This window comes from Vicugna pacos, chromosome 20, assembly GCF_048564905.1.
Source record: "Vicugna pacos chromosome 20, VicPac4, whole genome shotgun sequence".
NCBI classification, from domain to species: Eukaryota; Metazoa; Chordata; class Mammalia; order Artiodactyla; family Camelidae; genus Vicugna; species Vicugna pacos.
Window position 1 is genome coordinate 22365121 of NC_133006.1, and position 26533 is coordinate 22391653.

The 26533-nt window shown below is 55.8% G+C and overlaps 5 protein-coding genes across 12 annotated transcripts in view; 2 read left to right on the forward strand and 3 right to left on the reverse strand.

Annotated features, from left to right (window-relative positions):
• Positions 1 to 5680: 5680 nt before the first annotated feature.
• RING1 (ring finger protein 1) lies at positions 5681 to 9290 on the reverse strand. The gene is made up of 7 exons (XM_006202134.4): positions 9117 to 9290; positions 8867 to 9001; positions 8000 to 8160; positions 7686 to 7901; positions 6860 to 7249; positions 6405 to 6678; positions 5681 to 6106 (listed from the first exon to the last, which is right to left on the reverse strand). The coding sequence occupies exons 2-7, from the start codon at positions 8942 to 8944 to the stop codon at positions 6005 to 6007; spliced, it is 1221 nt and encodes a 406-aa protein (XP_006202196.1). The 5' UTR covers positions 8945 to 9001; positions 9117 to 9290; the 3' UTR covers positions 5681 to 6004.
• Positions 9291 to 10974: 1684 nt separating this feature from the next.
• On the reverse strand, positions 10975 to 13164 carry HSD17B8 (hydroxysteroid 17-beta dehydrogenase 8). Of its 4 annotated transcripts, XM_072945249.1 has the most exons (9): positions 13040 to 13164; positions 12639 to 12856; positions 12433 to 12549; positions 12230 to 12322; positions 12042 to 12127; positions 11845 to 11929; positions 11613 to 11655; positions 11361 to 11435; positions 10975 to 11168 (listed from the first exon to the last, which is right to left on the reverse strand). In XM_072945249.1, exons 1-9 carry the CDS (start codon positions 13083 to 13085, stop codon positions 11152 to 11154), a joined length of 780 nt encoding a protein of 259 aa, XP_072801350.1. In that variant the 5' UTR covers positions 13086 to 13164; the 3' UTR covers positions 10975 to 11151. The 4 variants fall into 4 exon arrangements, with proteins under 4 accessions (XP_072801350.1, XP_072801351.1, XP_072801352.1 ...); XM_072945250.1 differs by lacking the exon at positions 11613 to 11655; XM_072945251.1 differs by lacking the exon at positions 11361 to 11435.
• A 149-nt stretch (positions 13165 to 13313) lies between these two features.
• Positions 13314 to 17432, reverse strand: SLC39A7 (solute carrier family 39 member 7). Of its 2 annotated transcripts, XM_006202135.4 has the most exons (8): positions 17286 to 17432; positions 16558 to 16972; positions 16301 to 16469; positions 16086 to 16139; positions 15780 to 15956; positions 15490 to 15630; positions 15126 to 15322; positions 13314 to 14175 (listed from the first exon to the last, which is right to left on the reverse strand). In XM_006202135.4, exons 2-8 carry the CDS (start codon positions 16966 to 16968, stop codon positions 13903 to 13905), a joined length of 1422 nt encoding a protein of 473 aa, XP_006202197.1. In that variant the 5' UTR covers positions 16969 to 16972; positions 17286 to 17432; the 3' UTR covers positions 13314 to 13902. The 2 variants fall into 2 exon arrangements, with proteins under 2 accessions (XP_006202197.1, XP_072801348.1); XM_072945247.1 differs by having other exon boundaries at positions 16301 to 16453; positions 16826 to 17368.
• A 125-nt stretch (positions 17433 to 17557) lies between these two features.
• Positions 17558 to 24238, forward strand: RXRB (retinoid X receptor beta). Of its 2 annotated transcripts, none has more exons than XM_072945245.1 (10): positions 17558 to 17991; positions 18659 to 18906; positions 19425 to 19581; positions 19939 to 20118; positions 21254 to 21426; positions 21811 to 21940; positions 22062 to 22194; positions 22298 to 22401; positions 22731 to 22836; positions 22972 to 24238. In XM_072945245.1, exons 1-10 carry the CDS (start codon positions 17748 to 17750, stop codon positions 23117 to 23119), a joined length of 1623 nt encoding a protein of 540 aa, XP_072801346.1. In that variant the 5' UTR covers positions 17558 to 17747; the 3' UTR covers positions 23120 to 24238. The 2 variants fall into 2 exon arrangements, with proteins under 2 accessions (XP_072801346.1, XP_072801347.1); XM_072945246.1 differs by having other exon boundaries at positions 22310 to 22401.
• Positions 24239 to 25413: 1175 nt separating this feature from the next.
• COL11A2 (collagen type XI alpha 2 chain) overlaps positions 25414 to 26533 on the forward strand; it is a 28972-nt gene continuing 27852 nt past the window's right edge. For all 3 annotated transcript variants that reach the window (XM_006202136.4, XM_072945252.1, XM_072945253.1), the window contains exon 1: positions 25414 to 25714. In XM_006202136.4, coding sequence (XP_006202198.2) covers positions 25633 to 25714 — 82 coding nt within the window. In that variant the 5' untranslated portion in view covers positions 25414 to 25632. The remainder of the gene's footprint in view (positions 25715 to 26533) is intronic.

Here is a 26533-nt window from a genome sequence, read left to right on the forward strand (position 1 = left end):
TTCTTTGCTGCTTACCAAAGTCAACGAGGCAAAACCAGGAAGGGGCATTAAAAAGTCAAAAAGGGGAGAGTAGAGCTCAGTGGTAGAGTGTGGGCTTAGCGCGCTGGAGGTTTTAGGTTCAAACTCAGTACTTCCATTTAAAAGATAAATAAATAAAGCTAGTTACTCCCCTCCATAAAAACCAAACCAAAAAGAAAAAAGAAAAAGAAAGAAAGTCAAAGGAGAAGGTGGAGGAGGCCGGAATGAAGGCACAACTGTGGAGGTGGACAATGCCAGGAAATATGGTGGGAGGAATGGTGTAGGAAATGATACATGGCACTCCTGGGCTGCGGCTGCTGGAGGGACAATCATGGCCTCAGTTCATCCTAAAATCCTAAAATAAGTACCCTCTTGTCCCAGATCCTGGCGCATATGCATCAATTCAACCAATATGTAAATGCAATATTTACAGTGTTCAGGCCCAGGTCCAAAGCAAGAGTTTGCATCTGCTGTCATGGCCTCTGCCATCAGGGAGCTTACATTCTATGGGGAGCCAGACATCAAATAATCCCCAATGGACGTAGACCTGCGACCCTGCCAAGTGCCTCCAAGGAAAAGGGCACCTTGGTGTGGGCGCTCAGAAGAGGGGAATTTGACGCGAAAGGAAGGTCTGGGTACCTTCCCTCAGGATGTGGTAAAGATCTGAAGAACAAAGACGAGCTAACTTAAAAGAAAAATGGAAGAAGGAGCCATTCAGGAGGAGGGCCCAGCCTACACAAAGGCTCTCTGCAGTGCGGGAAGCAGCGGTGGCAGAAGTGGAGCACTGGGAAAGTGATGAGGGGGAGAGAGAGGTGGGGGGTGAGGCTGGAGAGGCCAGTGGGGCCACATCTTACAGGGCCTTAGAAACCAGGTTAAGGACCTGGGTCTCTAACCTAAGGTCAGTGGGAAACCACTGAATGTGTTTCAGCAGGGTAACTGAAACAATCAGGTTTACATTTCAAAAGGATTCTCTGACTCAGGTGTGCTGCTTGAGTTAGAGAAGTCCTTTCCCAACCTTGGCAGCTACCGCAGTGATTCAAAGAGCTGGACTGTCCAGGTGGGGGCTGGACCAGTGAGGTGGAGGGATGGAGAAGACTGGACAGACCTGGGAGATATTATAGTGGATACACTTGATAGGACTTGACACTAGATTCAATTATGAGGTACTCACCATGAACTCCCGAGATCAAATCCTTCAAAGGCAGGCACCAAATCACAAACCTGATTGTAATACCCAGGTCCTAGAACAGTTCCTGACACGTGGTAGACTCAATACATATTTCCTGAAAGGATGAAACTGACCAGGCCTCCCATGTGATACTTTCATCTCTAAGGTTCTTTAATTCCTTCCTGCTGGTGGCAATGATCAGACTCTCTGATACCTCATAGAGAGAAATCTGCCAAGTTCTCAAGAGCATGCTTTGGGGGAAGTTAATTCAAGAACTAAGGTCTGCCTTATCCTTTAACATGAACAGTAGCAATAACTTTACTGCAGGAGTTGCTCAAGGGAGTAACTCCCGCAGCAGAACCTTCTACAAAAATGAAAGATGACAATGCCCTCCTCACGGCCAGGCTGGGCCCAAGGGTGCCAATCTGGAGGGGATGCTCCATAGGCCCCCCTGCTGACTCTTGTTCAAAACCAGTTTCCCAGCACATGAAGAAGACATTAAGCAAGCAATCTCGTAGAAGAAGGGCAAATGCTAGGAAGTGCTTGTAGCAGCAACTCAGGACCTTGACAGCACTGGGGAAGATGTAAACGGAAGAAACGAGTTCCCCTGCAGATGTTTGTTCCTAGGATATTTCTAGGTTTTTCTGAGGTTTTTGTTTGTTTGTTTGTTTGCTTGTTTGTTTTTTGTCTATCTTCTCCTGCACAGCACAGCCCTGTTCTACATTCTCCACATCCAGAATCTTCCACTTTCTCCTCCAACCTCCCCTGGCTTCTTCCTCTGGTCTCCATCTCCTCCATTTCCCTGCCTTCTACTTGGATACATGCCTCTGCCTGTTTCCATCTTTCAGTAAGAGGTCCCAGTGCCGCTGGAAAGAGCAGCCTCCTTCTGGGCTCTATTCCTAGAGTGAAGTGCAGTGAAGGTCATAGAAAATCCTGAGTCAGGGCCAGAAGTGGGCACAGGAAGATGGCCTCATATGATGGGGTGCTGAGTGTACCTTTAGCACTGGATTCGAGAAGCGCCCAGCAGCCTCTGGGCAAAGTGATGGGGTTGGGTGGGATCAGTGTGCGACTAGGATTTGATGGTGGGGATTGTCACAGAGATCTCTGGGGATTCAGTTATCATTTTAAAATAATCCTTTGACGAAAATTCCAGTGAATCGGATCCATCCGTGATGGCGGCATGTCCCAGACAGCCTGGTTAGACTTCTCAGATGGAGGACAGGAGATTGGAAGTAGAAATTCCTTTCTGAGAAACAGGAAAAGCTCTTTTCCTTGGGAATTAGATTTTGGATCAGGAGTGAGATGGGCCTGCTATTCCAGCTTTGAGTAGGTCCAGGTGAGACGCTCTGATCACCCAACGTGGTTGCGCTGAAAGCTGCTCTGGCTGGGTGGGTTGAGGGGGGAGCTGTGCTCCATTATGCCCCCCACAGAAGAGGCAGTCACTCCGCTGTGGAGGGAGTCTGTGACCAGGGCTGCCTCTCTGCCTTCCTGGAGTGTTGGGTTGGGGAGGGCACTGCCACAGGGGCCTTGACTTGGCCTCAGTCCCCCTCCCTCCTCGCTGTGTTCATCCCTGTCCTCCCCAGTGAGTGTAGACTGGCTGTCAAGGCAGATGGGTGCTTGGAGCGAAGCCACGGCCACAGAGGCCGCAGCAATAGGGCCTGTCACCTGTGTGAGAGTGCAGGGACAGTCAGGTGGGCCCTTCGCTGAAGCACTTCCCACCTTGCGGGCAGGAAAAGGGCAACTCATTCAAGTGGACCGGGCTGTGCTGGGAAGAGGAAGCTCCACATTCCATGTAGGACAAAGGTTTTGTGGTGGGGGCTGGGGCCACTGGTAGGGGAGGTGAGGAAGGGTCAGTGTGACAGCCGAGGGGTCAAGGGTGCCACAGTAGATGGGGAGCTGGAGGTCTGTTCTGCCTTGTCCTCCTCCTCCTCTTCCTTTGCTCCCAGCCTGTGGGGGGAGGGGGAAGAAGGTGAGCACAGCCAGGAGGGGGGTAGGCAGAGAGACTGAGGTGGAGGGGCAGGCCCCTCCCCCACTGAAAGAGTGACCCCCTCCCTTTCCTCCTCACCTCCCCGCCCCCTATCCCCGCGGTGGGGAAGCCCAGGGCACAACTTTCCTGTGAGCAGTTTGCCAGGGTTTTGAGGGCTGCCAGGCAACATGAGGGCCCTCAGAGATAGTCCTCACCTGGGCAGGGGTCTCCACAGGCTTCTGTGGCCCTGGGCTCCAGGGCTCAGCTTCTGCCCACATAACCTGCTGTGGTTTGGGGACTGAGAAGCCTGAGGGAGATAAAATGAGGGGGAGAGTACGGGCGAGAGAGGCTCCCCTCCTTTCCTCCAGCCGCCTCAAACCCCGCCTCCAACTTCTTCCCCTCCCCCCTGAGGCTACCAGTGACGCCCTGGACCCCAAGGCCTGGCACCCCTCCTGCAGGGGGCACGTGCCCTTCATCCTCTAAGGATCAGGGTATCTACTGCAGTGGTTCTGGGCCTCTGCGCACGGAGGACTTGTTACAATACAACTGCTGGCCTCACCTCCAGTTTCTCATTCACAGTGGCTTGGTTGGTAAGTGGTAGGGCAAAGATCTGGACCCCAACCTTTCCCCACCTTGCTCCTTTGGGTTCTTCTTCTACTTATATCTTGCCCCTCAACAAAACAGTCACATTCCCTTTTGTCTACTTTGTGTCTCTTGCTCTGCCAGACCCATATATGTAGGCTTAACTGACAGAGGCTGAAGGACTTGGGGAACTAACCCAGGGGAGCTCCACCCTACCCCAGCACCTCCTTCTGCCTGCATTGTTCGGAAGGAGAATGCCTGGTCTGGTCGGGTAGTTTTTTTTCTTTGTTGTGTGTAGGAGAGATTTACCTAGAGCAACAGTTCTGTATGTCACTTACATGGTATCACCTAAATAAACAGGCATGCCTGCGAAGTTGACCGTCGCGAGGGCAGAGGCGGGCAACAGGGCACTCGCAGCAGAGAGGGACGGGAGAAGTGTGATAAGGAGCGGTCGGGACGGTGGGTCGGAGGTGTCAAGTGCGGACTAAAGAGGGACCGCGGGGCCCTAGGAGGAGAGAGACAGGGGACCAGGGACCGCAGGAGGTTCCAGAGTGAAGCAAGAGGGCGGGGCGGGGGGGGGGACTGGCAGAAGAGGCTGATGGGTCAGGTAGCGCTGGCGAGAACATGGAGAGTGAGGGGGTGACGCTTCCGCAGCCCCTAGAACCAGAAGAGAAGCCAGGTTCACTCAATTCTCTTCGGCTTCCACCTTGGTGTCTCCCCCGACTCCTCCCCAGCTGATTCTTTCCCTTGAAACTCCAGAAGCAACGCCCACCTTCCTCCCACCCTCACATCTTGGGAGCGTCACCCCTCTGGATACCTAGGGTTGGAGGGAAGGGGAGCCAGGATCAGGGCTGGGGAGGCGGGGCTAAACAGGGGGTCCTTCAAGGGTGAAGTGGGTGTTGTCTATTTTTGCAGGGCAGGAGGTCTCGGGGTGAATGCAGGTGACCGGGTCTGCAGAGCTTGCAGGGGCGGGAGGGTGCTCCCTGCGTCCACAGTACCGAGAATACTGGGCGCGAGGGAAACAAACGAGAAATGCCAGGCGTGGCCTGGGGTGCCCCCGGGCCGGAGGCTGACTCCTCCGCCAGGAGGGCAAGACGCAATGATTGAGTCGCAGGGATTTGGGGTGCTTCGAGGTGGGGGGGCACGAAAGGCAACGGAAACAGGAAGTGAGGGACTGAAGGGGGGGGCGCGGGAGCGAGCGCCAGTCCCTCTCGGAGAGGCGATTCCTCCCCGACCCCCGCCCTGCTCGGGACGCGGCGCGCAGCCAGGGGCCCCAGACCCCCAGGCCGGCCTGCGGAACTCGAGGCCGGGAGGCAGCGGTGGGTTTACTGGACGCCCCCAGCCCTCTGCACTCAAGTCACTGCTGGGACAAGCACAGAACTACAAGTCCCGGGCGGCCCTCCCTCCACTGGACCCCGCGGCTCGGCGGCACCGGCTCGCGCACTCCTGGGAACTGTAGTTCCCTGTCCTGCCCGCCTTCTTCGGGAGGTTTCCCAGGGGGGACCGAGATGTCGCCAAGCTCTCCCACCTTACCACCTCTTTTCTTAGCCTGTTTTAGAAACCAGCTTCTCACAAGGATGAGGAATTAATCCCCTTTCAAGCATCACAGGCCTGTCACGTCTACAAGCACGTCTCAGTAACTCTCCTGCTTTCCCTGAGATTTCAGCCGGGGCTATTCACGTTATAGGGGATAAGTTTGGGATTTGCCTTCACAGTTCTCTGCTTTCATCCTGTCTCATTCAGCTTCAAAGATGTTCCTTCTTATTTTCGAACGCATTTGATTTGGAGGTTCAGGAAAATGGGATTTACACATCACGAATAACCTCTGACATTTCTCCTCCATTTCCAAGGCTGATTCTACACGATTTCTATGGCTCCTTCCCGGATCTTTATTTTTCTCCCTCTCATTCTAGTACACCCCTGATAAAAAGACACAGAACCGCAGGTTTCAAAGAGGAAAAAAAGCAAATTTGTTGTTGTTGGTCGGAGGACATGAAGAGGAGGGTTCTTCACTTCACCCTCCCCAACATCTGGTGTAGATGGGAGGTTGGGGGCAATAGAAAAGGCAGTAGATGGGGGCGCACACCCCACTCTGTACAATATAGAAGAATCTGATATAGATACTTTGTATAAAAGCCACTTGTCCTCATTTGTGTCCTCTTGCTGGCTGGCTGGGTTGGGGGGGCACTGGGGGACAAAAAAGCTGGGGTCATGGGCCAGGACACAGGGACACCCCATAGTCCCCATCCTCTGGCTGTCCCCTTGTGGGGTCACTTTGGATCCTTGGTGGGGGCATAGCAGAGCTCCAGTGGTCGGGACACCTTCCAGAACTTCTCATTCACCAGCTCCAGGGTCAGCGAGCCATTCAATGTCTACAGAGGAAATGGAAGACAGAGAGGGGGAAGAGAAATGTAAGTTGGAAAAGATGGTAAAGGACATGAATGAGAGGCAAAATGTGACGAAGGGAGGAGGAAAGAAAAAGGAATGATAAATGGGGCAAAGCAGGACGTGGATGATGGGGAAGAAGAAAGGACAGAGAAGGGAGATGAGAGATACACAGGGCGAAGAGTGTAGGTCAGTTAGGAGGTCTAGGAGGTCAGGATGGGGTTCTGTTGCCCAAGGCCACCCTCCCTCCTCTCCCCTCTCACAAGCTGCCCTCAGGGGTCTCACCGTGAAAGCTCCGCCCCCCGGGGCGATGTAGATGGTGTACTGCTTTTCGCTGACACCCTCCAGACTGGGCAAGGCAGGCTCCTCAGGGCCGTCACCTCCTCCGGCACCCCCACCCTCCCCACCACCCCCATCAGGTCCTCCAGCATCACAGGCGCCCCCTCCAGGCCCTCCTGGCTCCCCAGCCTCTTGCTGCTGCCTCCGTTCCAAGGCAATGCGCAGGGCCAGGTACTTTGAGAGATGGTCCACTGTGGCATTCCCAGTTGTCTTCACATACCTGGAGTGGCAAAGAGGGCAGGTTTAGGGCACAAGAAGCCGCAATGGAGAAGGGAAGTAGGGCATTTCCAAAAGGGCCTCTCAGTGAGGTTTTCTTTCTGGGTTTGGGCAATGGCGACTTCTGATGGAAGATTATGGGATCTTTGGCTTCTCAGTGGTCTGGGGAAAGACAAGGCTCTCACCTAGTCTGGCAGTATTCTCCTTTCTCCACAAGTAGAGGGTGGGGCCGGAACACGAGCTCAATTTCTCCACCTGGCTCCGGGGGACTGGGGGCCCCGGGAGGGCTTGGGGGGCCCAGGGTTCCCCCTCCCAGTGTCCCTCCCCGGTCACCAGAGTCTTCAGAACCAGCGCCCCCACCCACCCCACCAGTTCCTCCTCCCCCTGTCCCTACACTGCTCCCCCCTGCACCCCCTCCACGGGGTCGCTTGGGAGCCGGGCCTGGGGCGGAGTCAGGGGCGGAGTCTGAGCTCACGTCCTCTCCATCCCCTTCTCCCTCCCCAGGCTCTCCTTCCCCTCCACTCATCGTTGTGGTCTGATCTGACCCAGGCATCGGCCGTCTCACACGCTGGGCCCTATGGAAGCAAGTGGTTGAGGTTAGAAAGCACCAAGGATAAGGGGTTTAGACTCAGGCCCACCTCCAGACCTACTAAAGCAGAACTGGCATTTTTAACAAGACACCCCCCATCATATGAATACATGTTAAAGGCTGAGTGATGGTAGCCTAAGAAGTCATTTAATTCCCAGCAATGTGAACCCAGAGCTTATGCTAAAAAATCACTCTACTGTTCAGAAAATTAGGTTAGCTATTTTCTTACGAATAGAAGTACCAGTTGCTAACTAAGAAGGTACAATTTACATCCATGATTTCCAGGCCTGACAATCAGACTGTGGTCAACACTTAGGATGCTAAGGCTTAGAAGCTGGTGGGGAGCAAAGACAGCACCAGGAGTCTGTTCCACAGATCTGTTCCACCAGCCCTGCTGCCACCTTTCTTCTGGCCCCCCGAACCTGTGCATGGCCTGCATGCGCAGCCCCTCCTCAATGCTGGAGCTCAGAGCCTGCTGGTTATGCAAGCGGCTGAGGCGGATGAGCACCCGGTCTTGGTGGGCCTCGTATTCCTCCCGGCTGGGATAGATTTTAGAGATCAGGGCATCAAAGTTGGGGTCTGGCCGCAGAGACCGCTTGGATACAAGCTTCTTTCGGCAGGTAGGGCACTCCTTGTTCCTGGGGTAGGAGAGAGAAAGCCCTGAGCAGTCACCAGGGAGGGCATTGAGGGCCCAACTCTGTACCCTTCCCCATCTCAAACATGTCCCTCCTGTTACCCGCTCCGCAGGGCCGTGACAATGCAGTCAGAGCAGAATCGGTGGAGGCACTCCTTGGTTGTCATCGTATTCTTCAGCATGTCCAGGCAGATGGGGCACATGAGTTCTGAATGCAGTGACCGGGGGGAAACTGCAATCTCTGTGCCATCCATGATGGCTTCCTGGAGGCATCGATGAGTGGAAAGGTGGTGGTGGGTTAGTGAGGAAGGGGTTTTAGAAACGAGCGGTCCATGAATTGGACTTTTGAGAAATACAGTAAGATGACAGAATCTGGGCACCCCATGTTGGCCGCTTGAGGAAGGTGGTAATTCTAAGAGTAGGAGCTTTGAAATAGGAGGATCTGAGGTTTGGTGATAGGTCTGGGGATGGGCGTGGCACAGATTTGTGATGTGGGGAAGACTTAGTCAACACAGTTTCTTAACAGTGTGATCCTGGCACTACCTGTTTCAGAATCCTCTAGGGTACATGTTAAAAATGCAGATTCTGGGGCCCCACCCCATTACTGTATCAGAATGTTAGTGGGAGCGGGGGGCAAGGTAGGAAGCTCCATTTTTAATAAACTCCCAAGGTGAGTCTTAAATGCACTGATCTATGACATTGGACTGAGGAACATAAAAGATAGTTTCTGTCGGTTTGCTATCTTATAAATGAAGCTTCTAATTACTTGCTCTACGTCCGCCTCTGTTTTGAGGATTAAGTGGGATAAATGTGAAAGTGCTTTGAAAGGTTAAGGTGATTCAAAGGTAGGGCAAGGGAATGTGAAATCGGGCAGGGTCAGAATAGGGCAAAAAAGGGAAAAGAGGCTGTGAGATAGGGCTCTGTAGATAGAGGGGTTTGGGGAGTGGGAGTAAGTTGTGAAAGGGTCACCTGCGGGGTCCGGTGGAGCTCATACAGACTCAGTTCCCACGTTTTGCTGGCATTCTGGGCATTCGCCGGCGTCGTCATGGTGACCGGGCACAGACCCCCACCAGGGCTCCACCGCGGAGGAGGAGAAGGGGTAGGCTGGGGAGTGGGGGAAGGGGAGGCAGGGTGTTAGGGGGGCCGCCCCTCGCGCAGACCCCGCCCTCTCGAGGCTCCCTCCCTCCTCCCGCCACCCCGCCCCGGCGCGGCCCCTCACCCGGTTCCAGCCGTCCGCGCTCCCGCTGCCACAGCGCCTTTCCCGGGGCCCGGGCTCCTCGGCCGAGTTCGCTTGATCCGCAGCCGCTGCTCAAACAGCAGCTCCCGCCGCTGCCGCCGCCGCCATGGCCCGGGCGCTAGGGCCCTACGTCACTTCCGCCTGCCCCTCCACTCCACTCCACCCACCGCCAGCCGAGACGTCACCCGCCACTCGCGGCGCGGGTGGGACGCGACGTGGATGCCCGATTGACCCCGCCCTCGGGACGCGCCCGCCCCCCGTGAGAAGCCGGCGTCCCCGGAGTAGCGCGCCACGTGGGGGCCGCAGTCTCCGTCCCCTGGTCAGCAATGTCGCGCGGCCAACCTTACCCACCGTTCCCTTCCCAAGGCCCCCACCCGGGGCCTCCGCTCCAGAGGGCGGGGCCTGGGATAGCTCGGACCCCGGGAGGGGACGGAGGGAATTGGAAAAGGGGCCACCTCCCCCACTCCGCGTCCCCTGGAGGCTCTGGGGAACGGCTCCCCTCCTCCCCACGCAGAACTTCATAACCCCAGCCCGGGATTCCGGGTGGGAAAAAATAGCTGCAACGGAGCCTCTGCCGCTTCAGTCCTCCAGTCCTGTGAACGTAACTAAGTCCCGATGTGCCTGGGATTCCCCTTACCACCCTGGGGACTTGCTCCACCCTCCACTCTGGTTCTCCCTAGACCTTCCGACCCGCTCTCCCCTCGAGGTTTGGAGGCGACGGCTCGGGACGTCCAGACTCAACTCTCGGCCAGAGCCATAGACTCGAGAATTGCGTTTGGACAATCAAGAGCCGCGGCCCGGGGCGGGGAAGGGAGGCGCACGGGAGGTACGGGGGAATGGAGACACCACGCGGAAGCAGGGACACACACACACACACACACACACACACACACACACACACGCACACACACAAGATGGGGCCACTATCGGGGAGGGGGTGTGCGCGTGTAGGTTGAGGTGGGGCACAAGGGGTTGAATATCTGGAGTGGGAAGCGGGCAGAAGCCTCCTCCAGGACTTTCCGGTAAAGGAAGGGGATGGGGAGGAAAGAGAAGAGGAAGGGGCAGAGCGATCCCCATTGAGGGCAGGGGATGAGAGGGATACGGGATGAGGGGGGTGGGAAAGAGACCGTGATGGGCGTCCTGTCTCTTCCAGCCTGAGCTGGGGCTCCCAGACTTAGGCTGCAACTGCCAGGGGGTGGCCTGTTTCTGGGATAAGGCAGCAGTGGGTCCCCTCGCCCCCTCCCCCAGTTCCCCCCTACTTCCCTGTCCTCTCCTTCAGTCCGTGGCCAGTCCTTATGTGGGCTCCAGAGTCGATTAGCGCGGACCCCCTCCCCTTCCTCCTCCTCCTCCCAGCCCCCTCCCTTCTGCTCTCCTCCAGCCCCTTTCATCGGCTGGTCCATTCCCCTAATCCTGGCCCCCTCCCCTAATCCCCCCCATCCGACCCCAGGCCGGCTGCAGCTATTGTAAGGTGGAGAGAAAGGGGGGGGGGACTCAGAGAAAAGAGAGGGGTGGGGGAGGGCCACCTGTTCCAAGACCCCCTCCCAAGGCTAGACAGGACACCAGGATGGGGCCAAGAACAAATCACCCTTGGGGACCGAAAGGACCCGGTGAATTGGGGGGAGGGGACTGGGTCTGCAGATCACTGGAAGGGGGTGGGTCAGAGACCCCTCCCTCCAAAAGACCCAGAGTGTCACGCACACACAGTGACACACTCTCTCACACCCGGCGGCGGGGGTTGCCCTGGGAGACCAGGCAGTGAAAGGGAACAATCCTTCGGGAAAGGGAAAGGAGGGGGAGGTAGGGAAGGGTCTGAGGGCTTGGACACAAGAAGAACCGGAGGTGGCAGGGAAGAGGATTTGGAATTTATTAGGGTCACAAGCACCCCTGCCTCCCATATTCAGCATTCCTGAGCCATACACTGCCACCCCTTTTGTAGCCTGGGAACTCAGAGTCCTCAGCAGCAGGAGGCCAAGCAGAGCGGTGGGGGTGTGAGCAGAGTCCAGGGTCCTTGAGGCAGTTACATGAAAAGACCTCCTGGGAGGGGCAGAAACATTTGGACAGATGTATAGGTGGAGACAAATAGGCTGGAGGGGGGTACCCACTTCTGTCCCTGGCCCATGAGTACTTCTGCCCTTCCCTCAGTGGCTCCAGACTCCTCTCACTTGCTTTCTCATATCATCTGGGTTGCACTTCTCTGCCCTCTTCCTCCCCAAGATGGCCTCATACCAGTGACTTCTACTGATGCCCCTGTGATGTATCCACTGTCTCCAGATGCCAAGAATGCGACCACATCTGCCACATCTAGGGGAATGGTGGGGAGGGGGCAGAATTCCACTCACTCTCATAGACCTGAAGTAGCTATCACCTCCCCCCGAGAATCACCTCTCCCCCAACCACCAATCCTGGTGAGACCCTCTCAGATACTACATACTTTGGGACCGCTTTATTCAGGGTCCTCCACCCCAACTCAGTGCTCACCCTCAGGGTCCCCTACACGTCCCATTGGGATCATTCCAGTCACCTGTAAAGAAACACTCGTATGTGAGTGAAAGTTCTTTTCATGGATTTTTTGGTAGACTGAGTCTGTGGTCTTCATTCCTTGTACAGTTATTGAGTATCTACTATTTCCCTGACACTGTGCCAAGCACTCTCTCTGAACCCGAGAGGTTGGGTCCTTGAATTATTCTGCCTTCCACCCACAGTCACCTACCTTATCCAGCACTTTCTGAGGCACTTTGTGTATCATGGGTGTTTTAATGAACCCTGGGAGGACAGAGTTACAGCGGATCCCATGTCTGTAGAAAGGAGAGTGGCTGCTGACTCCAGAATGGACTGAACACTGACCCTGCTCTCAGACCTTTTACATGCCTCAGCAAAACCTCCCGTTCCCCAGGGTGTCAGACCAACCGTCCGAACTCCCGGGCTGCAGTCTGGGTCAGCCCAATCACTCCAGCCTTGGATGCTGCGTAGTTTGTCTGTCCCATATTCCCCACCTATAAGTATGCCAGAGATTTGGGATGAGTCAGGATTCCCAAAGAGGGGCTCTCCTCTCTGTGCCCACTTGGCTGGCTGACCTCATCCCAACTCAAACTGACCTTCCCTACGATGCTACTGATGTTGATGATGGAGCCAGGACAGCCACTGGACACCAGGGCTTGGGCTGCAGCCTGATTGACTAGGAAGATGCCCTGAGATGGGGAGAAAGTAACAAGGTAGAAAGGATCAGCTGAGGTGGGTGAGTCTTCCAACTCCCTCTTCAGGCTAGAGGATCCAGTAATCACGGTTCAGAGGTCACCACCTTGAGGTTGACAGCTATGACTCTGTCCCAGTCATCTTCCGACATGTGGAGCAGAAACTCATCCCTGGTGATGCCCGCACAGGACACAACGACAGATGGCGGGCGAGAAAAGCAGGCCTATGGAACGGGGAGGTTACGCATGTAGAGCCAGGGGCAGTGGAGGAAACGTTAGGGCTTTAAATAGGACGAGGTCATCTAGCTTTCACCTGCACTTGCTCCAGCAAGCGCCTGACGGCCCCGGCCTCGGACACGTCAGCCTGGAAGGCAGCGTGGGCCCCGCAGGGCGCCCCCTCCTCGCTCCCCGGCCCTCCCAGCAGCCGCACCGTCTCTCGTGCCGCTGCCCCGTCCAGGTCGCAAGCGGCCACGGCGGCCCCCTCAGCGGCCAGGCGCACACTGACTGCTCGGCCGATGCCGCCACCCGCACCTGAGGTGGGAGAGAACACGCGGGAGTTGGGGGAGAGAAAGGGGGCAGGGGGCAGAGGTCAACAGCGCAAAGTTAATAAAATTCAGACCAGGGGGCCGAGGTCACAGAGGCTGCAGAATCCGAGGGCACACCCCAACATCACTCCGGCACCCCAACCCGCCCTGGGAGAGCACCCCCCTCAACCTGTGACCAGGGCCAAAGCCGAGCGGAGCCGGAGCTGAGACGCCATGGCGGGCGGCGGGCGGGCGGGCACTCCGGCACTGAGCCAATCCGAGCGCAGAAGGGGCGTAGCAAGGGTAATGCCGGGCCAATCGAGGCCCGGCCTGCCATAGGCCGGAGGCCACCAGCGCCGGCCGACCTCCCACTGCGGGGGCGTGGCCAGACAAGACCGCTAGGGGGCCTGTGGAGTGAGGAGATGAGGAGCTCCCATTCCCCCGCAAAAGACAAAGACTACGCGTGAAGCAGAAAATCCGAGGACTTTATTTCCGGTCACCACCCCTCCTCCTCGCTCAAAAAGTGATATAAAAGAATAGAAACGAAAAAAAAAATCAGACCATGAGATTAGCAACTAGTCCTCCTCCCCCGGAATCACTCCCAAATCAGGATACACGATTGCCGTTTATCCCCGGCTTCTCTTGCTACCCACTCTGCCTAGGGCTCTGGTCTTCCCTGAAGACTCCACCAACAGGTGGGAGAGAGGGAGGCAAACCTTGAAGTCTGTGTGTGGCAGCTTGGTCCTCTGTGAACAGGTGGGGTGGGGGACTTGGGGTAGGCTGCCATCACCCCTCTCTCTTCCAACCTTCTTCATGGTCCCACTTAGCCCCCAAACCCAACACCATGGTCCCTCTAGGCTCTCAGTCTCACCTCTACAGTCCCTGTAAGACTGTCAAATCTTGATGGCCTTCAAGCCAAAGTCACCACTTCCCTAAGATACAACTCCTACCTTTGGTAGATGTTCTGGGCCAGGGCCCCCAACCTCCAGAGCCCCCTGATGGGCATAGAGGCTAGAGGTTTGGGGCTGGGGTGGGGGTGGTTTACCCCACCACTCACTCCAGGTGGGCAATTAGCACCATCATGACAACTCCCCCCAGCAGCCCCAGCACCTCCAGAAGTGACTGCAATGGTGATGCCTCCCTCAACAGCTCAGGCAACACGGACACCGTTGCTACGTAGATAAAGCCACCTGCAGTGAATGGCAGAACCCAGCCAGGACCTGTACCGCCTGCAACTTCACTGCCCACTGCCCCTCCTTCAGTTAGGAGAGCACAAGCTGTGCCTGCCAGTGCCCCTACTGCCGTCAGTAGTTGTAGACGCATCGCCTGGTGGGCAGAAAAGAGAGAGAGAGGCACTCACCAACATCTAAAGGTTATCAGAAGTTTAGACATGGCTGGAGGAGTATAGGTGTACATGGATAGGGTGCATATCTTTGGAAACTAAAGAATAAAACACAAAGGGGGGGGGTCTAAAAGAGATACTTTCCAGAAAATCGTAGCTATCAAAGAGGTCCTTTCTACAGACCTTCTGACTCAGCAGGTCAGGGTAGAAGGCGTGGTGTGAAAGACCCCCATAAACCATTCAGATTGCTTATGGACCACAGTTCAAGAATTACTGAGCTACAAGAAAAATTAACAGAACATCTTCCCCCTCATTTCTAGAGAATCTGTTGTTAACAATATTAGGCATACTTCGGAGATGTTGTTGAGTTTAGTTCCAGACCACCACAATAAAGCAAATACTGCAATAAAGCAAGATGCATGGATTGTTTGGTTTCATAGTCCATGTAAAAGTTATATTTACACTATGCTGCAGTCTACTGAGTGTGCAGTAGCATTATGTCTACAATGTACATAGTTTAATTAAAAAATACATTATCACTGAAAAATTATAAAACATCATCTGAGCCTTCAGTGAATTGTAATCTTTTTGCTATAGTAACACCAAAGATCACTTTTCACAGATAAATGTAACAAATATAGTAATAATGAAAAAGTTTGAAATGTTGTGAGAATTACCAAACTGTGACAAAAAGAGACATAAAGTGAGCAAATGCTGTTGGAAAAATGGTGCCAATAGATGTGCTCAATGCAGGGTTGCCACAAATTTGCAAAAACATGCAGTATCTGTGGAGTTCAATAAAGAAATGCAATAAAATGAGGAATGCCTGTAGTACAACTTGTTTGGAACTAGTGGGTGGGAGTCTTGGGTTTGAGGTAGGTGAGCAAGGGGTAAAAGGTTTGAGGCAATCAATTTGGTGCAAATCATCACCAACCTGCTTTTTGCTGCAGCCAGACTGGACCAAGATGGCAAAGTCCCCAACTTCATGGGGCACTTCATGTAGCAGGACAGTCATCGTGGTCAGGATTCCCAGCCCCCGGCCCCCTCGAAATGAAGCACCAATGGCCAGACCATCTGTGAAGTTGTGTGCCAGGTCAGCAGCCAGATTCAGGTACCCTGACACACGCAGGTCTTGTACAGGAGAAAAGGAAGACGAAGCATTATCATATCTCCCTGCAGAGACCACTTCTCATGCAGTCCCTCAGTGTTTCCTAGACACCTGCCATCACCCACAGTGCTAGTCCCTGTGATTCGTGATGATGCTCTTGCCCAAGCATATCACCAACCTTGGCCCTCACCTGAACCTGCTTTTTCCTCTTCCGAATTCTGAGGTCTCACTGGTCCATCTTTAGGCCTTGTGCCCCCTCCTCGCCTCTTCCTTGACCCCCCTGCTTCCTTTTCTTCTTCCTCTGAGCTCTGCTTATCCTTTGAAGGATGCTCTGAAGAAAGAAAGGAGATGGTAAGAGTAGGGAACAGAGATCACCCTATGTGTCCTCTAAAGGGTAGTCCTCTCCCACCTAAGTACCATAAAATAAGGGGATTCAGAGGTAGGCAAGGTGGCTTTCAGGAAAGTTGTTACTGGGCTCACCCTGTCTTCCACGTCCATGACTTCCATGTGTGTGACCGTGAGTGTGTCCGTGAGAGTGTCCATGTCCATGACTGTGTCCATGACCTCCTTTCACATGTCTCACAAATTTCTCCACCACAAGAAAGGCGACAATTCCACTAAGGACCCACAGTCCCACAGACAGAATAGGGCCCTGGCCTGGGAATGGACGCATTGAGACATTGAGATGTGGATTCCAGACTTTTCCTCCCCAAGTGCAGAAGAAGAATAGGGAGGGATAACCTTCCCCAGCACCCCAAACCATGTCTCCATCTGCCCCTTCCTCACCACTGTGGGAGTGTCCATGTCCCGGCTGCTCCAGACGGTGGTGAGAATGGGGTTCTGGAGAAAGGGGAAGAAAAGGCCAGATGAAGGAATACATCATCCAAGAGGTGTATATTTGGGGGAATATTGTAAGGTCAGGGATCACAAAGGGATAAGAACCCTCTTGTCCAAAGAATAAAATACATTAAGATTTGAGGTAGAAGCTAGAGGTCACTTACCCAGAGCATGAGGAATGAGGTGCAGGAAGGCATCTCCCAGGAGCCCACCCGAAGCAAAACTCAGCAAGATCTGGAGCAGAGAGCGGTGCCGAGGGGAGTTTGACTCCACAGGGATAAGGAAGAGGACGAAATATGGAGCTGCAGAGATCAGTACTGTGGCCCCCAGTGCCTGGTGTGGGACAGTCAGGGGTCAAGAGGTGTGGGGTTTCCCGACAATCCAGAACCAGCTCCCTCTTTCCCATCCCCGGGGGACTCACATAGGCCCAGAGAGTGACAGTGTCCAGATCCTGCTTGATTCCCGGAGCCGCAGACTCCCCATAGCCTCCAGAGCTGTGCTCATGGTCATGTCCGTGTCCTCCATGGTAGAGGCTTTCATGGGAGTGGCCATAACTATGGCCATGGTGCAAATCCTCATGTGAATGTTCATGGTCGTGACCGTGGGTATGTCCATGCCAGATGCTCTCATGAGTGTGGCCATGGCCATGGGCATGGCTGTGTCCATGGTGGAAATCCTCATGTGAGTGCCTGTGGCTGTGGCCATGGAAGTCCTCGTGCAGGTCTTCGTACAGGTCGCCATGACCCCCGTGTCCGGCCACTAGCAGCCCCAAGGCGGCCCAGGTCAGCAGTCCCACGGCCACCCAGTGAGGGGCCCCCAGGCCTCTGGCCATCACGCTGACCAGAGGGACAGAGACAGTGACTCCACTTGACCCTCAACTCTATATACCTATGCGGGTTCCACTTCACTCCGCTCGCGCCCTCCATCCACGTCTATGGGCTGCTCCCCCATTCCATTCTGTCCCCACCCACATTGTTCCCAAGATTCGTTTTCTTTATCCTCATCCCCTTCTCGCATGTAGGGCCCCCGGGACACTGCTCTAGGCTTTGATCCGCCACTTTATAGACTCTCTAGGCCCTCGTCTCTATGACCCACTAGGTGAGGAAAAAGGCCTGGAAAGGACCGTAAGGAAAAAGAGAGAATTCTCACCGGCTCCGGGATCCTCTCCTGTCCCGGTTTGCTCGGACGTGGCAGTCCCACCTCTAGCTCCCGCGAGAATAGGAAGTTCCGTTCTACTTCGGTCCCAGTACCTTTACCAATATGGCCGCACTCGGTTAGCGATGGAGCCGTCCTGCCCTGGTGCGCATGCGCCGGTGTGGAGGTTATTTGAGGGGATGCTGGGCGAGGCGGGTTAACAGGCGGGAGGAAACTGCCTCCTCCGTTTCCAACTAGACGAGGGGGCGGGAACTAGTGCGGAGACTTCCCGTCTATACCAAGATGGCTGCCACATTGGCGCTGTCATTTTGGTACAGAGCAGAGCGAAGCGCTTAATTCGACCCGGTTCAGGCCAGAGTCTTTTTCTCTGCGGCTTCCTCGTGCTCAGCTAGTCCCCTGACCAATCCCTGGGAATCCCTGGTACCTCTTCGCTATACCTACACAGAGCCAGGAATCATGTCTTGGGCTGCTCGCCCGCCCTTCCTCCCCCAGCGGCATGCCGCAGGGCAGTGTGGGCCGGTGGGGGTGCGAAAAGAAATGCATTGTGGGGTCGCGTCCCGGTGGCGGCGGCGACGGCCCTGGCTGGATCCCGCAGCAGCGGCGGCGGCGGCGGCGGCGGCGGCGGCAGCCGGAGAACAACAAACCCCGGAGCCGGAGCCGGGGGAGGCTGGACGGGACGGGATGGGCGACAGCGGGCGGGGTGAGTGTCCTAGCGGACGGACAAGCGAGCCAGTGACCGCGTTATCAGCAACCCCTCCCCCCCTCCCTTGGCGCTCTTTCCCAGGCACTCCCGCCCCCTTGTTTGTAAACATGCGTCCCCTCCCTCCCGAGGGCCTTAGCGCCCTCCCCCCGGGGCGGGGCGGGGATGGGAGGGGGAGTTTCCGCCCTGCTGACTGTGGCCGCCTGAGGCCCTGCACTCAGGAGATCCCAGGCGTGGGACACTAGTCTTCGAGATTGAGGACTGGACATTTGAAGGCAAATTCTGCGTCCTAGGAGGGGTCTCTTCCGCCTGTCTCTTTTCCCTGCACGTTCTGGCTACTAGCTGGGAATGGAGGGGCTGACTGGTCCACCCCACGTGCTGCCCCACCCACACGAGATGCTCTGGTTTGGGGAGACCAAATGCATTGCTTGGAATTTTGCCTCACCTGAACTATTTTCCTCTCCTTTGTCAACCGCTTCCTCTCACCATAATTAGGAATTAAGTCGTTGTTTGACAACAGGGTGTCTCTGGACTTGGGAAGGGGTGAGGTGCGATGGGGGCGCGGTGAGGGATCAGAGAATTTTGTGTACGGTTGGATGATGGAAGACTCATTTTCTCTTTTTGTCTCTCCTGTCTTTGTCTGTGCCTGTGTGTACCCCTCCCTCAGATACTCGAAGCCCAGACAGTTCCTCCCCAAATACCCTTCCGCAGGGGGCCACTACCCCTTCTCCTCCTGGGCCGCCCCTACCCGCTTCAGCAGCTGCATCCCTTGGAGGCTCTGGAGCCCCACCCCCACCCCCGATGCCACCCCCACCACTGGGCTCCCCCTTCCCAGTTATCAGTTCTTCCATGGGGTCCCCCGGTCTGCCCCCTCCAGCTCCTCCAGGATTCTCCGGGCCTGTCAGCAGTCCCCAGGTGAGAGGTTGTGACCCACTTATTGCCTGTCCACTTTCATTTCCTTGTTTTCCTTGTGACCCCAGATCCTTGTGTGAACTTCCTCATGGCCCACTGACCTTCTAGTCCTCTAGTCCCAGCAGATCTGCGGTCCTTGTGAGACCCCTTGCCCTTCCTGAGGTGGCTGATCTTTCACTGCATACCTCCTCCCCAGCCCTGTAAAAAGAACCCCAGCTGTTCTTGATGTGCTTTTCATCTATCAGTGATTTTTTTTTTTGCCCTTTTTGTCCCATCTGCCCTTCTGAGATACAAGCCCTTCAGGGCCACTGTGTTGCACAGTTTCAGGGGGGAACTTTCTATCATTTCTTTGGGGCTGTACTCTAGGGGTGGCCCTTCATGTGCACTGCAGAATAAATAGTATCCTTTGTAATATGCAATGCAGGGCCCTACCTAGGTGGTAGGGAGTGATTTCCATCACCTCTGAGAAATTATCCTTCCCAATGAGTCTCCCTGTGACTTCCCTATTTCCCCCATCCCAGATTAACTCAACAGTGTCGCTCCCTGGGGGTGGGTCTGGCCCCCCTGAAGATGTGAAGCCACCAGTCTTAGGGGTCCGGGGCCTGCACTGTCCACCCCCTCCAGGTGGCCCTGGGGCTGGCAAACGGCTATGTGCAATCTGCGGGGACCGAAGCTCAGGTATGGGGCTCAGGACCAGCAGAGAGGAAAAAGGAGAGTGTGCCATTTACCTTTGCTGGTGGGATTCCCAGGGGCTCATGAGGTTGCCTTAGACCAAGTGAGCTGGGGGAGGCCTGATGAAGTTAAGGAACCTGCAGCACATATTTGGGATGGGGGTGGTCAGAGGGAGGAGGGGGCTGGTACAGGCTTTTTGAACAGTGAGAAGAGTGGGACTGGATCATCCATCATGTCCTAGTTCCCGGTCTCTTTGGTAAACACAGGATGGACTTAAACTACATCTGCCGGGGGGAGGTTGGCAAGAGTCATAGTAGCACAGAGTCTCCGAGCTGTCTTACTGCTCCTCCTCCCTTCTCATAGGCAAACACTATGGGGTTTACAGCTGTGAGGGCTGCAAAGGCTTCTTCAAGCGCACCATCCGTAAGGACCTGACCTACTCATGCCGGGACAACAAAGACTGCACGGTGGACAAGCGCCAGCGGAACCGCTGTCAGTACTGCCGCTATCAAAAGTGCCTGGCCACTGGCATGAAGAGGGAGGGTAAGGACCTGCCCCATCCAGGCCTCCCAGTCTGCCCTGTGGGAGAAGTGGGAGGAGGTGGAGGGAAGACTGCAGGAAAGCACAAGACTGTACCTCTCAGGAAGGCTGGACTGTTCTCTCTCTCCTCCAGAGGGCGATGTTTGATTTCCCTCTCCCCTGCTCATCAGCTCTTCTTCCCATACCCTGATCTGGTCCCTTGAGTTTCCTTCTTAATGGTTCTGCCTCTGTGGCCTGCACCTAAGACCTCTCCCTGTTCTGGTGCTAGGGTAGGATAACTTTTCCTTCCCCATGATGGGTTTCTCTAGCTCCCCTTCTCTCACCTGAATAGTTCTTCCTTTCTCTGACCCAGTGCTTCCACTCTGGTCTCCAGCTCCCTGTTATCAGTGTTCCCTTCTCTCTAGGACTCTACCCTCTTAAGCTACAGCCTTTACTGAAGACCTCAGAGCTTCTTTCCCTCTTTTTAAAAAAAAATCTCTATTTTATCTTAAACCTGATTCTGGAATTCTGAGAGAGACACTTAAAGGAGTATATTTTGGTCACATCCCTCATTTTAGAGAAGGTGAGCCTGAGGCCTTTCCCAAGGGCATGCAATAAAAGAGTGGCAGGTCTGGGATCAGAACCCACATCCCAAAGATCCAGGCCAGTGCTCCTTTTCCTGCCTCTTTGTTGAGGCAGAAGAGCACCAGATTTGTGGTCAGGCACACTTAAATTTAGTTGTATGACTTGCCTTGTATTGTGTGAGCTTGGGAAAGCTGTTTAATAAATTGCCCCAAATTCATTATCTTTAAAAATAAGGACAAGAGCTCACAGGGTTGTTACAATAATTGAGTGAATGTTAAAGTGTGCTTGGCATGTTTCTTTGTGTGTAGTAGGCTCTCAGTTTGAATGTTAGCTTTCTCTCTAACTCCTTTACTCACCCTTTTACTTCTCCTTCTTGATTTATTTATCTGTCCTTTTATAACTCCTGCTCCTAGAGTGCCCCCAGTCTGCAGTTGTTTCAAGTGGCTTCCCCAATTTCTATAAATATCTCCTAAGGGCTCTGAGACCCTGATAAAGCCCTAAGGACATTTTGGAATCCCCTCATGGCTGGCTGCTGACTTTCCACTTTTTTCTCCTTTCTCCTCCCCCCCCCCAGCGGTACAGGAGGAGCGTCAGCGGGGGAAGGACAAAGATGGGGATGGGGAGGGGGCTGGGGGAGCCCCTGAGGAGATGCCGGTGGACAGGATCCTGGAGGCAGAGCTTGCTGTGGAGCAGAAGAGTGACCAGGGCGTTGAGGGTCCTGGGGGAACCGGGGGTGGCGGCAGCAGCGTGAGTGATGGGGTCAATCAACTCTTCTTCCTGATGGCGGGTGGCGGGGGTTGAGTGGGAGTCTAGGTCCGTTCTGTCTCCCCCTGCCTTCCCCTCACAACCCACCTAACACTGCCTGGGACTGGAGGTGCTGCCAAACAAGGTCTCAAACATCTGAGGTGGGTGTGATAGTATTCTCTGTCCCCACTCCCAAAACAACCCACTGGCAGAACCACAGGCAAGTGCTGAATAATTGTTTTCATGAATGCCAAAAGAGAAGGAATTGGTTCAGTTGGGGGCTTGAAGAGAAACTGCAAATAAGGAAAGGTGTCAAAAGCCTCTTACGAGGGTGGCTCCCAGTGTACTTCCAAACCTTCTGTAACTCTTACCCCCCACCCCCTGCAGCCAAATGACCCAGTGACTAACATCTGTCAGGCAGCTGACAAGCAGCTATTCACGCTTGTTGAGTGGGCGAAGAGGATCCCACACTTTTCCTCCTTGCCGCTGGATGACCAGGTCATACTGCTACGGGCAGGTCAGTGACCTTGGATCCTTTTGACCCCTTGTCATTTGACCTCTCTTGGACCTCTCCTTTGATATGCTTTGAATCCCATCGCCTGATCCCTGGCTCCTGACCCCTGCTGCCCCCCACTCAGGCTGGAACGAGCTCCTCATTGCCTCCTTCTCTCACCGATCCATTGATGTCCGAGATGGCATCCTCCTCGCCACAGGTCTTCACGTACACCGCAACTCAGCCCATTCCGCAGGCGTGGGAGCCATCTTTGACCGGTCAGTGGCCCTCGGCTGGGCTGGCCTGTAGGAAGAAGGGGTGGGGCTATAGGCTGGTCCGTGTCCAAGGCTGGCTGAGCTGTGACCTTTGAGTGACCTGCAGGTCCCTCTCCAGGGTGCTGACAGAGCTAGTGTCCAAAATGCGTGACATGAGGATGGACAAGACAGAACTTGGCTGCCTGAGGGCAATCATTCTGTTCAACCCAGGTAAGAGGAGGATTACCCCTGTCTCTCAAGAGAAGGCAACCTTGGAGCCTCCTCTTCTTCGGAGACTCCTAAGTTACTCAGCTGTCCCCCTCAGTAAGATCCTCAACCTGGAAATCTCCCAGGTGACCAAGAAAAACCCACATCCACTGATAATGTTCCCCTTCTGACCCCATTCCACAAACCCCATGTGCCCTGCTTCCCTTGCCAGGCATCTGGTGAAGGGCATGTAGGTGGGGCCCAAAAGGGACATGGTGTGGGCCACATCTCCGTGTTTGTCCTGATTTCATTTGTCTTTCTTCCTGTTCCTCCTCTCTCCCCTGCCATCTCAGATGCCAAGGGCCTCTCCAACCCCAGTGAGGTAGAGGTCCTGCGGGAGAAAGTGTATGCATCACTGGAAACCTACTGCAAACAGAAGTACCCTGAGCAGCAGGGACGGTGAGAAGGAGCTGTGGGCCTGAGGGGTTGTAGGAACTGAAGCTCCCCCCGGGGTCGGGGGTGGGGTGCCATGAGGGTGTGTTCAGGGCCTGTTTGGCTCCAGCTGTCATTCTGCTTCTCCCACCCCCACCTCAGGTTTGCCAAGCTGCTGCTGCGTCTTCCTGCTCTCAGGTCCATAGGCCTTAAGTGTCTAGAGCATCTGTTTTTCTTCAAGCTCATTGGTGACACCCCCATTGACACCTTCCTCATGGAGATGCTTGAGGCTCCCCACCAGCTGGCCTGAGCCCACACCCAAAGGTGGTGCTCCTCAAGCTTGAGGAGGGCACGTCAGAGAGGGACTCCGAGCCTCGGGCAGGGTTGGGAGGGGCCATGTTCCTAGAATTTTGGAGGGGTGAGGAGTTCAGGGCAGAACTGAGACCTCCAAGGAGGGGGGGGTCCCTAAACCCTCCGAGGGTTTGCCTGATATCCCGTCAGAGGGGACCCCAGATCACTGCAAGGGCTGGACCTCTCCCTTCAGTAGCCTTGAGTCTCTGAACTTGTGTGGGTCTGCCATGGTTTGGGGTGCTTTCTCACCCCCTGCCTGGAGGGACCTCTCCTTCCCCCAGCACAAAGCACTGGCCTTGCTCCCAGGACCTTGCTTCCTTCTCATCTTGTCTCACTTAGTCCCCCATCTGAAGAGTGGAAATGGGAACTTCTCCAGAGATGGATATTAGGGGGCAGGCCCCCCAAACTGATGGACATGGGAGTTAGGCTCTGACAGGCCTTCCTCTAACCAAGCCTGGCAGATGGAGCTACTCTGAAAGAAGGAGGGGGCCCTGTCGCTGTCTCCTGTCCAGAGTGCCCTCTCCCACTTCACCTCCTGCAGTCAGACTGAAAAATAAAAAGGTGGTGGTGGTTAAGGGCTGGGTGGAGTTGTAGGAATCCATCTGCTATTTTTAATTTTCTTTAAGGATAGAGACTTGCAGTTAGACTCAAAGAAGTACTGTACTTTCCTAGGTTGACTAAGAAATGCCAGTGGTGGAGGTGGTGTTTGGGAAAGGCAGGGCTCTGAGATGGTCTGTCTTGGGCTCCTCAGGCACTGGCCTTCCCAACGCCCTCCCCCCAACTCTTCCTGTCAAACTTGGGGACGGGGTCTGGGCTGTGATGACAGGGCAGGGGGTGGTTTGGTGAGTAGTCCTCGGGCTCTTCCCTTCACAGCTCTCCCCCTAGCCCTGGACACACACACAGTAGGTTGGGGACACAGGATCCTGGCCTGAGAATTGAGGGGAGATGGCCTGTCTGCAGAGATGGGGTGCTGGGGCTGCATGATTTTTGCCCTGCAGCTCTTCTCTCTGGGGTTCCTTTTCCCTCTCGTACACTCACACATAAAATCGCTTTCGAATTAAAATTGCTGTTTTCTGGACTGAGATGACTGTATTGGGGTTGCGGGGGCAGCGCTGCATCGGGCTGGCTGGCTGTTGGGAGGTGGTATCCGGTCGGGAGCTCCGGATGGGCTCCCTTGACGCCGCCGAGGTTCCCTGGGGCCTGAGAGGCGGGCACAGCGTAGGGGACACAAGGCGCGCTTTGTCGCGGAGGGGGGGAGAGGGTGTGCCAGGCTGGGGGCGGGGCCGGCCGGAGGAGGAAGGGGGGGCGGCCCGCTCTTTCAAAGGCGCCTTGTTCGCCTGCGCCCTCCTAAGCGCCAGCGGGCGGCGGCGCCTCGGCTCGCTCTGGTCTTCCCTCCGGCCGCGCCGCGGGCTCCGGGCAGACCCGGCGCCGTGCCCGTTCGTGGGGGCGCACTGGGCGCTGAACGCCACGGCCTGCTCAGGCGTTGCCCGCCTGTAGGCGGCCTCTCGTCCCCGAGTGACCCCGTTTCCCGGGGCTCTGCCAACTAGCGTCGACGGCCCCCTTCACCTCTCCACTGGGTGCCTTTTCACCTGGGCTCCCGGTCCCCTTTACATCGTCCCCCATTTTCATCTCCTTGGACTGGATTAGCCTGTTTGTGGGTCTGTCCAGTCTCTGGCCTCTCCTCTAACCACCCTCCCTCCTCGCCACCCCCTTCGCTCCCCGTGGCCGTCGAGTTGCAGGTCTCTAGTCACTATCTATAGCCTTGTCTATAAATACCCCTGCCCCAGGCCAGGCTCTGTAATTACACCGGGCGGGGCGAGGGGAAATAATTATGGAGACCCGATGGGGTGGGGGCGAGGTAGGGACCCCCAGACCCGCCTCTCCCCTCCCACTGTGCCCTAAACCCCGCCCAGGACTCTGCTGAACGGGGGTTCTGGGTCCCCAAGGAGGAGGAACGGGGGAGGGGTGTTGTGACTGGACATTTGGGTTCCCCCAAAAGAAAAAGACTGGGAAAGAGATATTGGGGTTCCCGAAAAGAGAATCCTAGGGTACAGATCATTGAGATCCCTTCAAGAAGCAGAAGCGAGTAATCCGAGGGCCAGTGAGGGAGAGTTCCCATTCACGCCCCCCCCAACCAGGTGGAGATCAAGGGTGGGGTTTCCCCTCGGTGGCTGTGGGCGGGCGCCTGGAGGCGGGGGCTGGGCCGGGGGCGGGAGCGAGGTGGGGGCTCTGGCCGCTGGGGTGGCCGGGGACACACAGGAGCGGCGGCCACCGAGGAGGGAGCAGCGCCGGGCCCCCGACGGCGTCTGACTGCATGGAGCTGGGCCACTGAGAGCTGTCGCCAACCGACAGCCTCTGACTTCCCCGGGTCCCCGGCGTCGGAGCCTGATCCTTCTCTCCTGACAGCTTCGGGGCATCCAGCGCCTCCAGCTGCCCCTGGGTCCCTGGGACCTGGCGTTCGGGGCGCCAGCTATGGAGCGGTGCAGCCGCTGCCATCGTCTCCTCCTGCTAGTACCGCTGGTGCTGGGGCTGAGCGCGGCTCGGGCCTGGGCAGGTAAGGGGAATCCCAACGCCTGGGTCATCGGAATCAGGCTGGAGCTCCGAGTACCTCCGGGGCAGGGGACAGCTGATGCCTGGGGAGAGGGGAAGCTTCTGAATCCCAGACTGGCATTTGGGGAGTCAAGGATCCAGGCTGGAGAGCAGGACATCCGTGTTTCTTGGAGTCAGGGTGAGGATCTCTTTCTCTCCTTGAAGTGACTAGGGGAGGGCAGGTAAGGCTGAGAGGTGGAGGATCACCTGAGAGCTCGTCAGTGGGGCTGGATGCTGGGGTCCTCTGGCTGGGCCAAGGTGGTCCAGCCTGTGCTGGAGTCAGGGATAGATGCCAGTGTTGATGGGTGAGGGGTGCATATATGTCTTCTGGTCTTTCTGTCTGTATCTCTGGAGTAAGAGGGGAGCATCTGTGGGTCAGAGCAGAGCCTAGTAAGTAGAGAAAGAAAGGATGCCTAGACTATTTGTCCCATTGGCTTCCCTGACAGGATCCCCCCCCCCCCGCCCTCGATGCTGCCACGCGGCTGGCTCTGGGGAGCACTGGGGCTGGCTGCCAACAGGACGGCCGCTGGACAGGCCAGGATCAGGTGTCTGAGGCAGGAGCCAACTCTTTGCATTCCTACCCCACCCCTCCCCCTCAGGCCTGCCCGGCTTCCCTGGGTCCCTAGTGTCCACAACCCCAATCTTTTCTTCTTTCCCCCAGCATCTAGAAGTACTGTCTCCTAGGAAAGGGGGTTTGACATCACCGGAGAGGAAGGGGCTGGGAGTACCTATATATCAGGCAGGCCCCCCACTCCATGCTGATTTGCATATAACTTGATTATTC

What these genes read in the sequence shown, in the direction of transcription:
- SLC39A7 (XM_006202135.4), bottom strand. Translation starts at nt 16,968, where the DNA reads ATGGCCAGAGGCCTGGGGGCCCCTCACTGGGTGGCCGTGGGACTGCTG. An exon ending in TCATGGACGTGGAAGACAGG is followed by an intron (nt 15,631 to 15,779) that starts GTGAGCCCAGTA and finishes TTCTTTCTTCAG; the next exon opens with AGCATCCTTCAAAGGATAAG. An exon ending in AGAGGAAAAAGCAGGTTCAG is followed by an intron (nt 15,323 to 15,489) that starts GTGAGGGCCAAG and finishes CTCCTGTACAAG; the next exon opens with ACCTGCGTGTGTCAGGGTAC.
- RING1 (XM_006202134.4), bottom strand. Translation starts at nt 8,944, where the DNA reads ATGACGACGCCGGCGAATGCCCAGAATGCCAGCAAAACGTGGGAACTG. An exon ending in AGCTCCACCGGACCCCGCAG is followed by an intron (nt 8,161 to 8,866) that starts GTGACCCTTTCA and finishes CGATGCCTCCAG; the next exon opens with GAAGCCATCATGGATGGCAC. An exon ending in GTCACGGCCCTGCGGAGCGG is followed by an intron (nt 7,902 to 7,999) that starts GTAACAGGAGGG and finishes CTCCTACCCCAG; the next exon opens with GAACAAGGAGTGCCCTACCT.
- HSD17B8 (XM_072945248.1), bottom strand. Translation starts at nt 13,085, where the DNA reads ATGGCGTCTCAGCTCCGGCTCCGCTCGGCTTTGGCCCTGGTCACAG. An exon ending in GGCTTTGGCCCTGGTCACAG is followed by an intron (nt 12,857 to 13,039) that starts GTTGAGGGGGGT and finishes CTCCCACCTCAG; the next exon opens with GTGCGGGTGGCGGCATCGGC. An exon ending in TCAGTAGCATCGTAGGGAAG is followed by an intron (nt 12,128 to 12,229) that starts GTCAGTTTGAGT and finishes GCATACTTATAG; the next exon opens with GTGGGGAATATGGGACAGAC.
- RXRB (XM_072945245.1), top strand. Translation starts at nt 17,748, where the DNA reads ATGTCTTGGGCTGCTCGCCCGCCCTTCCTCCCCCAGCGGCATGCCGCA. An exon ending in GTGGGAGCCATCTTTGACCG is followed by an intron (nt 22,195 to 22,297) that starts GTCAGTGGCCCT and finishes AGTGACCTGCAG; the next exon opens with GTCCCTCTCCAGGGTGCTGA. An exon ending in TACCCTGAGCAGCAGGGACG is followed by an intron (nt 22,837 to 22,971) that starts GTGAGAAGGAGC and finishes CCCCCACCTCAG; the next exon opens with GTTTGCCAAGCTGCTGCTGC.